Source organism: Hesperophylax consimilis, chromosome 18 (assembly GCF_061612785.1).
Source record: "Hesperophylax consimilis isolate HC1 chromosome 18, BYU_Hcon_1.0, whole genome shotgun sequence".
Lineage (NCBI taxonomy): Eukaryota > Metazoa > Arthropoda > Insecta > Trichoptera > Limnephilidae > Hesperophylax > Hesperophylax consimilis.
The window spans coordinates 25,144,607-25,159,256 of record NC_142853.1 but is presented as its reverse complement, the minus strand read 5'-3'; the positions used below and the strand labels follow the sequence as shown (position 1 = coordinate 25,159,256).

At 34.2% G+C, this 14,650-nt stretch overlaps 2 protein-coding genes across 2 annotated transcripts in view; one reads left to right on the top strand and one right to left on the bottom strand.

Moving 5' to 3' along the window:
- Setd3 (SET domain containing 3) overlaps positions 1-3,264 on the bottom strand; it is a 71,919-nt gene extending 68,655 nt beyond the window's left edge. The window contains exons 1-3 of the mRNA XM_089642457.1: positions 2,824-3,264; positions 1,928-2,149; positions 1,052-1,140 (exon numbers count right to left, since the gene is read on the bottom strand). Coding sequence (XP_089498583.1) covers positions 1,052-1,140; positions 1,928-2,149; positions 2,824-3,130 — 618 coding nt within the window. The 5' untranslated portion in view covers positions 3,131-3,264. The remainder of the gene's footprint in view (positions 1-1,051; positions 1,141-1,927; positions 2,150-2,823) is intronic.
- Positions 3,265-3,957: 693 nt separating this feature from the next.
- Positions 3,958-14,476, top strand: LOC149415558 (phosducin-like protein 3). The gene is made up of 4 exons (XM_089642742.1): positions 3,958-4,085; positions 13,150-13,231; positions 13,322-13,421; positions 13,736-14,476. The coding sequence occupies exons 2-4, from the start codon at positions 13,167-13,169 to the stop codon at positions 14,201-14,203; spliced, it is 633 nt and encodes a 210-aa protein (XP_089498868.1). The 5' UTR covers positions 3,958-4,085; positions 13,150-13,166; the 3' UTR covers positions 14,204-14,476.
- The last annotated feature ends 174 nt before the right edge of the window (positions 14,477-14,650 follow it).

Here is a 14,650-nt window from a genome sequence, read left to right as displayed (position 1 = left end):
CCGATTTAGCAAAATCAATATGAGTGATAGTTAAGTGTTAAATGTTGCAGAAGATTATGACATTTTGACTCTTATTCCAAATGATCTCATGTGAAAAATATGGCAGAACTTTCAATAAGAAACAATTCTCTCAATAGACAGCAAAAAAATATTTAAATGATTCTACAAACTAACATAATTAGACCCATTTGTTTCGCAGAAAATCTAATGTAGCATTGTCACCAAATTGCCATTTTGTTTTTTGACACATGAAATTTTCCCATTAAAATGCCGATTCCCGTTAATTTTGAATACTTGACCGAAATTTTCCCATTAAAGTGATTTCAGCTTCCCATCAAATTGTAATAAGGTGACAAGTTTAACAACATGATACTTGTCCTCTTCTGCTGATCACACTTTGTTCAAAAGCTGAAACGGACTTAGAATTGGCATTTAACAGAAACCTTTCAACTGTCAAAAAAACAATATGGCGCTGACTAGCCATTTGATGACTTTGTCGCACGTGAATTTATGTGAAATAACTGAGCCTTAAGATGGGTTGTTTCGCAGGATTTGAACAAATCATTAAATTTCAGAGTTTATTTTCAAGTTCTGTGAAAGTTGTATTCAAGTTCCAAGTACCATTTTCTTCACAGAAATAACAGAACTTCAATATTGTTCAGAATATGAACAATAAGTTCCATAGAACTTGAAAAATACCTTTGAAATTCGATGAATTGTTCAAATTCTGTAAAATAACTAGCCATTAGGATGGGTTGTTTCTTAGAATTTTAACAATTCATCAAATTTCAACATTCATTTGCGAGTTCTGTAAATTTCCTGTTCAAGTTCTGTTATTATATCATTACAGGCCAGTTACTTGACAAAACTGAAATAATAACAGTACTTGAAAACAACTTTCACAGAACTTTGAAATTTTAAGAATTGTTGAACAACGTCCTTAATGTTTTCAATGTAAACATCAAGCCAATGATTTATGAAGAACCCAAGAAATATGTGGTGAGCCAATTTTCTTGAAGGTGTTGTTTGGTAGCGCATAGGGGGGGCTCACCTTCAGTTCCAGCAGTTCTTCCAGAGAGAAGTACAGCACCGTGGAGTAGGCGGCAGGGAGGATGTCCAGGTACGCCTTCCAGAAGGGATCTGCAAACCAATACAACGCTCTCATTAGAACACTGTTTCTTCCACAAGGAACAGACAAAATTCTACATAAATATTATCTCATATTCCAACTACCTATATACCTACCTGCTCACTACCATAGTAAATATAACACTCTTCCAACCACAAGCACAAGCTTCTAATGGAAGAGTAGTATTAAAATCTCTTATCCACTTGAGCGATTGTTATGTATACATGTATGTACAATATTATTTAATTAATATCATTCCTAAAAATATTAATATGGAAACATATAAACTGTTTACTGTGGTTTTTATGCCAATGAATCCACCTAGAAATCACCATATATCGCATGTTTTTAGGTTCTAAAAACTTGGCACATTATGGCAAGCGATTGCTCAAAACGTTTTTGTAAAGTTGCCATAATAGCCAAAAATGACTCGAGTGGTTTTAAAAAAACCTATTTTATAAACATGCACCTATCGTAAATTTGTTAATAAAAAATAAAACTAAACAAATAGGTCTACCGCTGACAGATCAGATGTATCCTTCCCATCTTTCACTTAAATGACGCATATAACAAAAAGAGAGGATACAACAGAGTTCTCAGAAGCAGCACTATAACGTCAGTTTATTGGTATTATTCATCTAATAAATTATCCCGCCATTTTGTTTTTTGGCGGAGCTTGCAAAAATATAATAAACAACTAAATGCAAATTAACAATCTCTGTCAATTCAGTTTCCTTTTCACTGATCCACCAAACCCAAGGGCAGTACCTAAATTGTGAGTACTAAGTGCCAACTCACCAGCGGAGAACTTCTTCAGGAGCAGGAACATGGCGAGGGTGACATTCGGCATATACTTGAGGATAGGATCTTTGGTAATCAGATTGCCCAAAATAGATTTCTTGGCACATTCTTCCGTCAGCATGAGCTTCCTTGGCACATTCAATATGAGATCTCCACGACCGAATGACTTCTTGGCTTTCAAACCCAACCCCATTTGGGGAAACTCGCATATATCTATATCTGAAAGGGAAAAAATTGATAAATAATGAGTAATGCCATAGATATTCAAATTTAATAGACTTGCCCATGAAATCTGGGTATCATTTAGACAAGCTGGAGGCAAACCACGCTATACCATTAGTTGTTCATTGACCACTGAAGAGTGCACATTGAAATAACCATGCGCAGAGAAGTAAAGTTCGCCAAAGTAAGGCAGCGCTGCCCATTGTAGGACTTTTCTGAATTTTGTCCCTAAACGAATCGCCTAGCATAGCAACGCTAAAATTGAGTGAGGTGGGTAAATTAAAACACATTTATAAAAGTGTCCAACTAAATAATGTAACAAAATATTAAATTTTGGAAACAAGCCCGAACTTTTGTCTACCCGATTTGGGATATATAGTTAAGTTTTAAGCAGCCAGCAATTTGCATGCCATTACGCAGAGGACTGAATAGTGTTATTGCAAAGTGAATTAATGTTAGATTCATTTATTGACAAATTACAGAAAGGAAGACGGTGATGCTGCCTCCTGTGATCTGCGAAACTCAGTTTGTTCCCCCTTTCCCTGATTGGCTTGGCTATTAATTTAAATGTTCATGAATAATGCTAAGATAAACTTGGCCCACTTCAATTGAAACCTTAGGTAGAGTGCGAAATATAAACAAAAATGTAAACCATTCAAATCCACACTTACCTTGACAGTTGACGCCATTCTCTTTAACCCAGAGCTTAAAATTATCAACAGCGTCTTGACGATTTTTTTGTACAGCTTCTTCCGGAGGTTCGAGGGATTTAATAAGACCCAATATTCTATCAACCTCTTTGTAAACCTCCCAGAGTGTTTCATTGTTTGGAGTCTGTACGACAACTTGCTTCAGTAAATCGTCAACCAATCGGTCTAACTGTTTCCTTTTTTTAGTTGAAATGGTACGGTTTGGCTCTGTTACATTCTCTGCCTTTTTAGCACTGACATTTCGACTGACTTGGCTTTTTTTACCCATCTTGAAATATGTGTGGTTATTTTAGTAAAACGATCTAAATAATAGTTAACTAAAAGATAGCCTTCTAAAAATTCATTCAAGATTCAAGTATTTGACAGAACGAGAATGACAGGGTTTTTGACAACTGAAGCACACTTTTTCTATGACTATAAATAGAAAAAACGATATCTGATACTCGGCTCAGGCAACAACTACAAAACCATACTCAAGTCCAGTATATCTGGAACGAATAATAGGGAAAATATAAAAGTGTTTGTATTTAAGAATATTTTCATAACACCAAGGATAATTCATTGGCATTGCCATTTCACTACAGAAGGCTTGCATAACTTCCTATTCTGGCAGTTCCAGATTCCCACTAGGCTTATGTATTTTTCTATTATAACTTGAATCAAATTTAATTATTGAATTCTTACTCACGACACTCCTCTGAAGAGTCTTGACAAAGTCAGTGGCAGATTTTGAACACATTCCCACTGGGAATGTATGGCGTGAGTTGAGAAATGAGTTAAATAAAATTATTTGGCAAATTTTCATGAATATCTTATACTGTTGTATTGTATGAAACCATTAAAATAATATTTAAAAAGTACGAAAATTGAAGGGCTCATGCACAATGATTTCATTTCGTTTTTTTTCAACTGAAAAGCTGTTATTTATGATTTTTGAGCAGTGGTAGCTGAAAATAATTTAATAATATTTTTTTTTTTGTATAAATCTTAACTCAAGGTACTTAAAAAAATAATTAGATATTAATAATATTTCGATTATGGCATCACAAATTTACCACCGATCCCTGAAAAACATCTATGGAATTAATTACCGCAGAAGTTGGAAAAAGAACATTCGAAACAAGAAGAAAACACTCTTGTCAAAAACGGCGTTGGTCCTGTCATTGAGTCACGGTCTAACTACGCTGTTCTTTTTGTGTTAAAAATAATTGTTTTATCTACTTGTAAGTCGTCAACTGTTATTTATGTAATTTACTTTTAATTTAAAACATTAGTTTGACTTGTTACTTTGTAGTTTTCTTATAATATTAAGATAACTTTTCATGTGTCTTCTTCCCACGCCTCTCGCCCATTCTAGTTTATTGGTTGGTATAACAACCAAAAACCTAGTTGTTGGCGTTATTACGAAACCCTTCCATTCCAGGAGTACTCTAACTTGTTGAATACTTCAGCAGATCTGTCACAAATTTGATAAATCTTTAGCTTTTAAACTATCTATCCATGATTTTTTTGTAATTAATATCATTGCCTTACAAGGGATAGACTTCTCTACTAACTGGGTAATTGAAATGTTCAATGAATATCATGTATAATATATGTATAATCGTGTATTTACTTTATATATACAAATAAAAAAATTTAAAAAAGTGTGCTATCAGCAAGTTCCAACAAAAAATGTTTTAGCGACGTCTGTATGGTGTAATATGGGCAGCGATGTGAGGCAGGTTAACACTTCCACCCCGGACCGGGGTTATAATTCTACACTAACTAGAGTTTTAAGCTGTATCTAGATGGTTTTTTACACCATATAACAAATAATTTAGGTAATCTTAGAAAAACTATTCAGCTATCGATCTGCATTTAAAAAATTTATATCGCATTACTACTTTTTAAGATATTAAATAAATTACATCTAAATCTGATAGAATATTTTTTACGGGGCGGGACTTTATAAACGTTTCCACGAACTGGACGAAGATCCTGCCGAAGCCGGTAGCCGAAAGATAAATTTTGCATTGTAATAAAAAGGGCTACACCGTTATAATTGAGTCACGCTAGTATTCTTATTATCACTTTACCATTTTGCTTTACCTAATGATTGACCGGAATTGAAATGGGAGAGGCGGTAACTGGACAATTTTTAAGGGATAGTAAGTAATTTCTTAGTTATTAATGAAAAGGACTTAATCCGAATCGGTGACACAGCGCTTCTCATATGTCCTTTTGAAATACTAAGATATTCACTTGGCGGTCCCAGACCATTTCGTCTGGGTAACATCCGGCGCAGGTGTCCTTATACATTCTATGAGCAACACATTTTAGGAACACAATTAAAATTGCATCTGTCTCTGTTTGTCGTATGAAATACAAATAGACCAGAAAGAGACAATTATTTTTTTAAATTTGTTGGAATTTGGAAGATAGAACTTGCTCAAAAGTTTAAAGTACAGTATGATTGAAGACTGCAGCGAATAAATAGTGTTTTCGGTTATTGCTAACTTGTGTTTTGGTGTTAAATAATTCTCTTTGGGAACGGACCAGTTTCACAGTGCTACGGGCGTCTTCAGATTGGTAAGTACATTTATCTTATGCAATGGCGTATAAAAGTATATGTTTCAGGGGTGTTAACTAACTAACTAACCATCACGCCGTTTCCCCGCAGGGGTAGGCAGAGAGGACGGACCGCCAAACAACTCGGTCTTGGCACACACTCTTTGCCTCATTCACATTCATACATCGTCTCATACATACTCTTCTATTTTTCTGACTCTTGACATGACCCGACTCAAGTATCTGATTCACTTGATCGTGCCATGTCTTCCTCGGGCGTCCCCTACTTCTTACACCATTCACACTTGCGTCATATATTCTCCTTACGCTCCTTTCTTCATTCATTCGCTCTACATGCCCAAACCATCTGAGGGTCCCTTTCTTAATTTTACTCATTACGCTCACATCAGCCTTGCATTCTTTGCGGATATCCACATTACTCACACGATCATACATGGTTTTACCACACGTACGCCTCAGGGATCTCATCTCTACAGCATTCAGCCTACTTTCATCCTTCCTCTGCCAGTTCCATGCTTCACTGCCATACATCAGGGTAGGTACCAGCACTCCATTGTGGACTGCCAGCTTTGCTTCTTTGGACAGCTTTTTGTTGGCGCCTACGGCATTTAACCCACCATTTATGGAGTTACCTGCATTCACCCTTCTTTCAATATCCCTATCAGCCTTCCCATCTCTCGTAAACATACTTCCCAAATACACAAACTCATCCACTTGCTCCAAGTATTCATCATTCACAACTATATTGCACACTGTTTTCATACTCTCTCTTTCAAATACCATGACTTTGGACTTACTTACATTCATAAACATTATTTATTCTCCACAATATTAAAATATTGCATTTTAATAGTTTGCTTTTATTGATGGTATCAGTGTCAAAATTTCTCGGTGTATTATTATTATAACTGCATATTATTGCAGCTTGTTTTTGCGCTTTTACTCAAAATGTTCATTTGGTTCCCATATTCTTTTATTTTATGATAAAAATTATTATATTAATTCTAAATTTATTTTCATGTAAACATTATGTATTCCATTGCTCAAACCATACAATTTATAGAATAATCGTACTACTAGTAGTACTAATAGTACCTACTAGTTTTTCACGCATTAGAATATGACCATATGATTTAAATAGCGCCGTTTTTGTGAAAATTCACCTCAAGAAGCGTTAAATTTAGTCTTACATTAATTATAATTAACAAAAAGGTATCATTTAATTCTTTTCTTTATGTGAAATAATAATTTCAAGATGTTTTTGTTATTTATTTTATTTTATCTTCGTTATTTGATAGATCATTAAAAACATAAAAATGTAAACACATAATCAACGGAAGGCACCCATGGTTATTTTTTGGATGCATAAATTTTCGATTTGAGATATTTTGAGAATATCAATCTCAGATGGGAAGGCTGATAGAGATATTGAAAGATGGGTAAATGCAGGTAACTCCATTAATGGAGGACTGAATTCCGTTGGCGCCAACAAAAAGCTGTCTAAAGAAGCGAAGCTAGTAGTCCACAGTGGAATGCTTGTACCTACCCTGATGTATGGCAGTGAGGCATGGAACTGGCAGATGATGATGATGAAAGTAGACTGAATGCTGTTGATATGAGATCCCTGAGGAGTATGTGTGGTAAAACCATATTTGATCGTATGAGAAATGTGGAAATCTGCAAAGAATGCAAGGCTGATGTAAGTGCAATGAGTAAAATTACAATATGCCCATGCTATTGATTATATTACGACTGGCAATTTAATGTTATTTTTCTTGGAAGCCTCGAACCAGGTGAAGGTAGTTATAATGTGTTGATTGTTTTGAGAAAGGAATTGTGGAGCGGGAAAACGAAAAATTAAAAACAATCATTGATTATAAATTTTATGAATAAAAGTGTTGTTTTCTAATACACTACACATATATTAATAGTAGGGGCAGGTAGGTAGGTACTTACGACTTTTAGAAAACCTATTTTGGATAAAACGAGTAATCGCTCTAAGGAGAAAATTTAGTTTTTTGTGCTCGCTATAACCAAGTTTGACTGTATATATATATTCATATATCGTCTCATATATATATATATATATGAGACGATATATGAATGTGAATGAGGCAAAGAGTGTGTACCAAGACCGAGTTTTTGGCGGTCTGTCCTCTCTGCCTAGGTACCCCTGCGGGAAACGACGTGATGATTAGATATTTAGTTAGTTATTATTGAAAAGTAAGTGGGTTGATGCTACATAATTACTTTTTTCTGATTACAGATTGCAGGCTCTGATTGCAGATTCAGTTACGATATCAAGTTTACCTACTTACTTTTTAAATTTACACAATTCTAAAAAAATGCCCAAAAAATTTTTAAACGCTGAGCAGGTGCGAGCGTTATTAGAGAAAGACTCTGGTAGTGATGAGTCAAACAGTGATTTTGAATTTGAAAACATTCAAAACACATCGGACATTGAAGATCATGTTTCTTTTGAAAGTTCTTCTGAAAGTGAATCCGACACCTCTGACGAAGATGCCGAAAAGATTACTGATGAAACGGAAGAAAAATCTTTTACTTCCAAATCTGGATTTAAGTGGAGTTCCGTTCCTCCGACACAATCCCGTAGTAGGCAACACAATATTGTTTACTCTCGTCCTGGCCTGACAAATGAAAGCAAAAATATTTCATCTATTGGAGACGCATTTTCATTGTTTATTACTGACGATATTCTCAAAGAAATAGTTACTGAAACCCAACGTTTTTGTGTGAGGGAAAACAAGGGCACAGCCGATGATGCATCAATTTCTACGGATGAAATTAAATCCTTTATCGGCATATTGCTTGCTGCTGGGAGAAACCGTTGCAGAAAGATGCAGTTGAAAGAGTTGTGGACAACGAATGATCTATTTAGGCAATTTTTTTATACAGCAGCTATGTCTAGAGATAGATTTGCATTCTTATTTAGTACTCTACGATTTGATGATAGAGTGACTAGGCACGAAAGAATCGCACAAAGTGGGACAAAACTGGAGGCGATAAAATCAATTTATGAAAATTTTAACGCAGCTTGCACTAGAAATTACTCCCCGGATTCCCACATCACCGTAGACGAACGTTTGGCGACGTACCGGGGATCATGTCCTTTCCGTGTATACATGAAAAGCAAACCTGGACGATACGGAATTAAAATATGGGTGGCAGCTGATGCCAAAACAGCCTATATTTTAAATACTCAAGTATACACGGGCAAAATTGGCAATGCCCGAGAAGTAAATCAGGGGTTACGAGTCGTAACTGACTTAGTAGCACCATATTACGGTTCTGGAAGAGGTGTTACGACAGACAACTTTTTCACGTCAATACCTCTTGCCAATAAATTATTGGATAATAATTTGACGCTGACTGGTACATTGAGGTCGAATAAAAGAGAAATTCCAAAAGAATTTTTACCTTCTCCGCAAAGGGAATTACATACAAGCCTTTTTGGTTTTACCGATGCACTTACAATTGTTTCTTATGTGCCGAAAAAGAAGAGTGCAGTGGCTCTTCTTTCAACCGAATTCCACGACGACAAAATTTCATCAGCGTCAGAGTCAAAAAAGCCAGATATAATATTACATTACAACTCAACAAAGGGGGCTGTAGACACCGGGGACAAAATGACAAGGGAATATTCCTGCGTTAGGTCGACAAGAAGGTGGCCATTTCGTATTTTCATGGAGATTTTAGATATGGCTGCCTTGAATGCTTATGTTATTTGGATCACTAAATATCCAGAATGGCATTCAAATGACCGAAGCAGACGAAAAATCTTTATCAGGGAGTTGGCCATGGACTTAGTGAAAAACAACATTAAAAGTAGAAAAGAAAGCGGTGTAAAATTTCACAAAGCGCAGCAATACGGCTTCGAATTATTTGAAAAAGTTATGCCGAGCACAAGCGACGATATTGTATTAAATGAAGTACAAGTTTTACCTACCAAGGCAATACGAAGACGGTGTTATCTTTGCCCGCGCAACATTGATAGAAAAACTAAGCTGTGTTGTTATACTTGCAGGAAATCTATTTGTGTTCTGCACAGGGTCCAAGAAAATTTTTGTACTAACTGTAAAACTATCAAGGACAATGCCAATAATGAATGTTGTTAAAATAATAAAAGTTGCTTAGGACGGATCTTTTGACAGATTTTAAACAATTCATCAAATTTTGATGTTAATTTTCAGGTTCTGCGAAAGTTCTATTCAAGTTCCGATATTATTTCAGTTCTGTGAAGTACCTGGCCTATACTGATATCATAACAGAACTTGAATAGAAATTTCATAGAACTTTAAAATTAACAAACAATCTGTCATTTTTGTAATAAGCATATCCGACCTTTAGAAATTTCTTCTATTATTCACTTTTTCTAGTATTTTTGCTGTTTCTTTTCAAGTCATCACTATACTAATGGTGCCATGATCTGCAATTTTAGGTTTGTCTAGTATTTTAGAATTTGTTCACGTTCATTTGATTACACAAACTCAATTAGTGTACTGGTTGTTTGTGTTATCTTGGTGTATTCTCAGTCGAATTGTTTCATTTTTAAAATGATCACGTTGGAAAATATTTTGCATAAAAATCCGTTTTGTTTATTTCATATTAATATTATAGTTTTTAATAATAAATTACGTGTATTTTAAATAATTAAAGCATTCATGATAGTGCATGTAGTCACTTACTAACATTTGGTAAATGAACAACATATTTTTCTATAAGAAAACAAACATTTTTCGACCATATCTTTTGTGCTTTTAATCATTTCTCTGTTTATCACTTTTTTATAAGAAGTCCCTCTACTGTTTTAGACGTGGTGCACTTTTCTCATTTTCCATTTAAATTTATGTATAAAGGTTTCAATTGCTCAAAGCATAGTGGTCATTTGGAAATTGTTAATTTATGCGATTGTTTATTGATAACTTGATATCAATTTTACAATGTTTTCCAGAACATCTAGTTCACTTTTGCAGTCTTGTGCAATAAGTATATATCCAGGAGTCATTACGCTATAATATCTTACAAGTGAAATGTTGTCAAAAACCGGACATAATATCCAATAGTTACTGTACCTTCTTATAACATTATATTTTATGTTTTTCCATCAAATTACGCAAAAATTGTGTTGTTAACGTCAGCTTGTTTTTGTTTTGTCTTCTTTTATAAATATGATCCCAATTTTAGATTAGATTATTTCTTGGTAATCACTTTGCATTTCATTTTTTCATACAATTTATTCTGGAGTATATTTATTCGATTTACCAATAAATTAAAGTTTGGGATATGTATGTACCAAAATTAATAGCTGACAGAATTATTCGCTATTTAATAATGCTGATTTTATTCCATGTTGTTTGGGTTTAACTTTCATCGTGTTGTGTGTGTTTTTCTAAATTGTGAATTTTTATTTAAAAAGTTATTGTCTTCTAGCTAGGTTATAATTTTCGTTTATTTCATCTTCAATTTTGGGAACTCGTGCCGTGTGTATATGTTACATTCCACTTGCTCAAGAAAAAAAATTCTTTGTAATAATACGATAAAGAGTAAATATCTTACATTTCAAGTTGTGATTTTCATCACGCGATTTGTGTATAATATGTAAATATAACGATCGTCCAGTTGATTAGTCAGACATCTCCGAAGAATCGGAATTTGAGTTGAGTATACAGTTATATGTAAAATGAAAAAACAAACAAAATATATGTTTTCTGGGTTATTTGTAGAAAATTTAAAAATGTCGTACTAATGTACCGAACCGTTATACTTCCCGGTGTTATTTTTTTATAGCATATTTAATTTATAAAATACAGACACATGTAAATAATATTTGGTTTATGGCGAGCATTCGAACATTGCTTTCCTCATTATCTCAAAACTTTGTATTTAGAGATGTCTGACTAATCAACTGGATGATCGACATGTCTTGTTTACCAGTAATAGGTATGTTCATTATACTATATGTGTAATAATTTTTGCTAATATCTAATGTTTGTTTCATAAAACTCATTTATTATAAAGTAGGTACCTACCTTATGTGTTTCCAAAATGTTGAGGTGTATTTTTGTAAAAATATAATATTTTGAGGTGTGTTTTTTGTCTTTTTGTAAATTTCTTCATTTTACTACGATATTATGTGTGTAAGATATTTTAAAATTATATTAAAATTATGTTTTATATTACGAATGTCTTTTTCTATTTTCTATTATAATTTTGCAATTTTCAGTTTATTTAATCAATCCCTATAAATGGTCACCATAAAAGAGATAGCCTCCTAGTATGATGACGTTTCTATTCTAAATGGTGGTTTTTGTTCAGGGCAATACTGAACGCATTTCCCATCCTTGGCCGTGCGGAAAATATATTATATTAAATGCATTATATTTTATGAATTATTTATGAAATATCACATAATTATTGAATTAATTTGCGCTTGCTGGGATTTTGAACCCGCGACCCAGAATCTCAACCATTTGACCATGGGGGCCGTCATTACTAAGAAAAAGAGAGAAATTCTCCGGTTTCTCATATGTATCCTATTACGAGTTTATAAATACCGTTTCCAGATCTCTCATAAATATTGTTTATCAAAAACGGGGAATTCTCAGGCTACAATAAAAAAATATTTATTTCAAGATTGGATTTCAATACTTTAAAAATACCTTATTTTTAACAATTTGAAGTTATTAAAAATACCTTATTTTTTACAATTTTATTTGATAAAACATTACAAAACAAAACCATTCACCGTTAAAAATGTAAAACATACCTACATAAATGGATCAGTGAAAAACTATAAACTCAATATATACCTATTCAAGCAAACGCATCATTTATGATTACAGGTTAACTGCGGCACGATGCTAGATGATACTCTAAATGAAATTATAATAAAAACAATCAGAAATAAGATATTAATTATTTTTTTTTTTGTAAACTAATGTTTAAGACAAGAATTTTTTTTCATAGCACAAAGGGTAACATTTATTTATAAGCAATAATTATTAGCTTGAAACACTCATCCACATTGAAAAATCTCCCGAGAAAAGATACATAATAATAATAAGAATAATTGTAGAAATAAAATAATTTAATACCTACATTAAATATCAACATACAACATTTGTTTCAAAATATTTAACATCCGTACCTAGTTTAGTAGTACGTAGTAGTTTTCATAAACTATAAAAGTAAAAAATACATATCCATCATTTACAGACCACCCTATGCAAGAAACTAGCCACCCACGTCGACGCTTAATCGCCAATCGGCAGTCGAGATTCGGAAACGAGGCGCGATGCTTGCTACGTACCCGCCTTCTCCGTTTTCTTTGAAAACATATGCGTTATGGTCTAAATTCATTAGAACATTAATTATGACTTTATTTATGAAACGATTTTGATAATGACTACTGAAATATGTAATATATACTTCCCTCTAATTATAACCAAAACAAATTTCATCGAATTATGTCATTAACACCTTTTAATAAGCAAAACAAATTGGGGGACTGAGTGACCCCGCTTCGGATCCAATGTGATTTTTTTCTTTCCGGGACGAAAGGGTTAAGGGATTTATTATTGGAAATTATGGGCTCTAGGAGGGGATTTATTAATGCGGGTCTCGAAAAGCCCTGGATTGAATGAAGGAGGAAAAAATATTGGTAGAAATGTTTCATTACAAATAAATTTTTTTTAGGATTTCGGACAGTAAAAATGGACCAAGTAATTGAAAGTATTACATCCAATGTGGAAAAGCAGTTGGATTCCGAACTGGAAAGGTAATTATTCTATTCATTGGAAATTCAACCTTTGTCAATTGCCTCCTCCACTATGACTAGATTCTAATACACTCAATCCTTCATTTGCAGGTTAAATAACTTAGACTCAGATGACTTGGAGAGTCTCAGAGAACGGCGCATTCAGGATATGAAGAAGCGGGCGCAACTCAAACAGGAATGGAAAGCAAATGTGAGTATTCTTCTGTTAAACGGAATACCGCTGGTGACAGATCCATTATAACTTCTTTCCTCTTTCTATAAACAAAACGCGTAGCAGAAAAATAAATTACAATGGAACTCTCAGTTGCAGGACTATTACAGTCCCCGTATCTAAAGGTGTACTGCTGAGAGGTCCATTTTAACCTCAAACTTCTTACTAACCTTCTTCTTTCTCATATACAACGCTAGTAACAGAGAGATTACAATGGAGCCCTCAACTTAAGGACCATATTAGAGTGTGTGGCTAGACATTGCCATGTAGACTAAATGTGACATTTATTTCAGGGACACGGAGAATATACAGAGTTATCAGATGAAAAGGAATTTTTCCAAGTCACCAAGAAAAGCAAAGACATTGTATGTCACTTCTACAAGATCGACAGCCCCCGCTGCAAGATCGTGGACCTGCACCTGAAGAGGCTGGCACCGCAGCACCTGGAGTGCCGCTTCGTGAAGCTGGACGTGGAGCGCTGCCCCTTCCTCACGGAGCGCCTGCACATCCGCGTCATCCCCACACTGGGGCTGGTCAAGGACTCCAAAACGACGGACTTCATTGTGGGCTTCACGGACCTCGGCAACTGCGACGACTTCACCACAGAGATGCTAGAGTGGCGCATCGCCCGTTCCCAGGTCATTGAGTACAGTGGCGACCTGCTCACCCCACCGGACAAGGCCAAGAAGCAGCGCCAGCGGACCTTGCTGGAGAAGAAGACCATCCGAGGTCGCAATGATGACGATGATGATTCTGATTAATTACATCACAGCATGGCGGCAGCTTACGCTTATAAATCTCACTTTGGCTATTCTTTACACTAAATTGCCATTCCACATTTCCAAATTAATTAAGTGTAATGCCTTCACACTTTCGTAATATTATGTTTTATAATTCAGTAAAACATTATATTCCTGAAGTATAAATTGAAATTATACAAAGTTTTAATTTATTTTTTCATATTATTGCACAATATTATTTTTCACCTCTAGGTTATTACTAAATTAAATGTATTTTTTTAATATATTTTTTTATTATGAAAATTATAATTTTATATTATTATGTATAAATATAATAATATATTTAAAAGTATCATTGTTTTATTGACAGTCCAAAATCAATTTGTTTATACGGTGTAGGAAACTCATAGTACAAGTGAATCAATCAACAAAACTGGTGAATCTATCACATGATTTTAAACTTATATC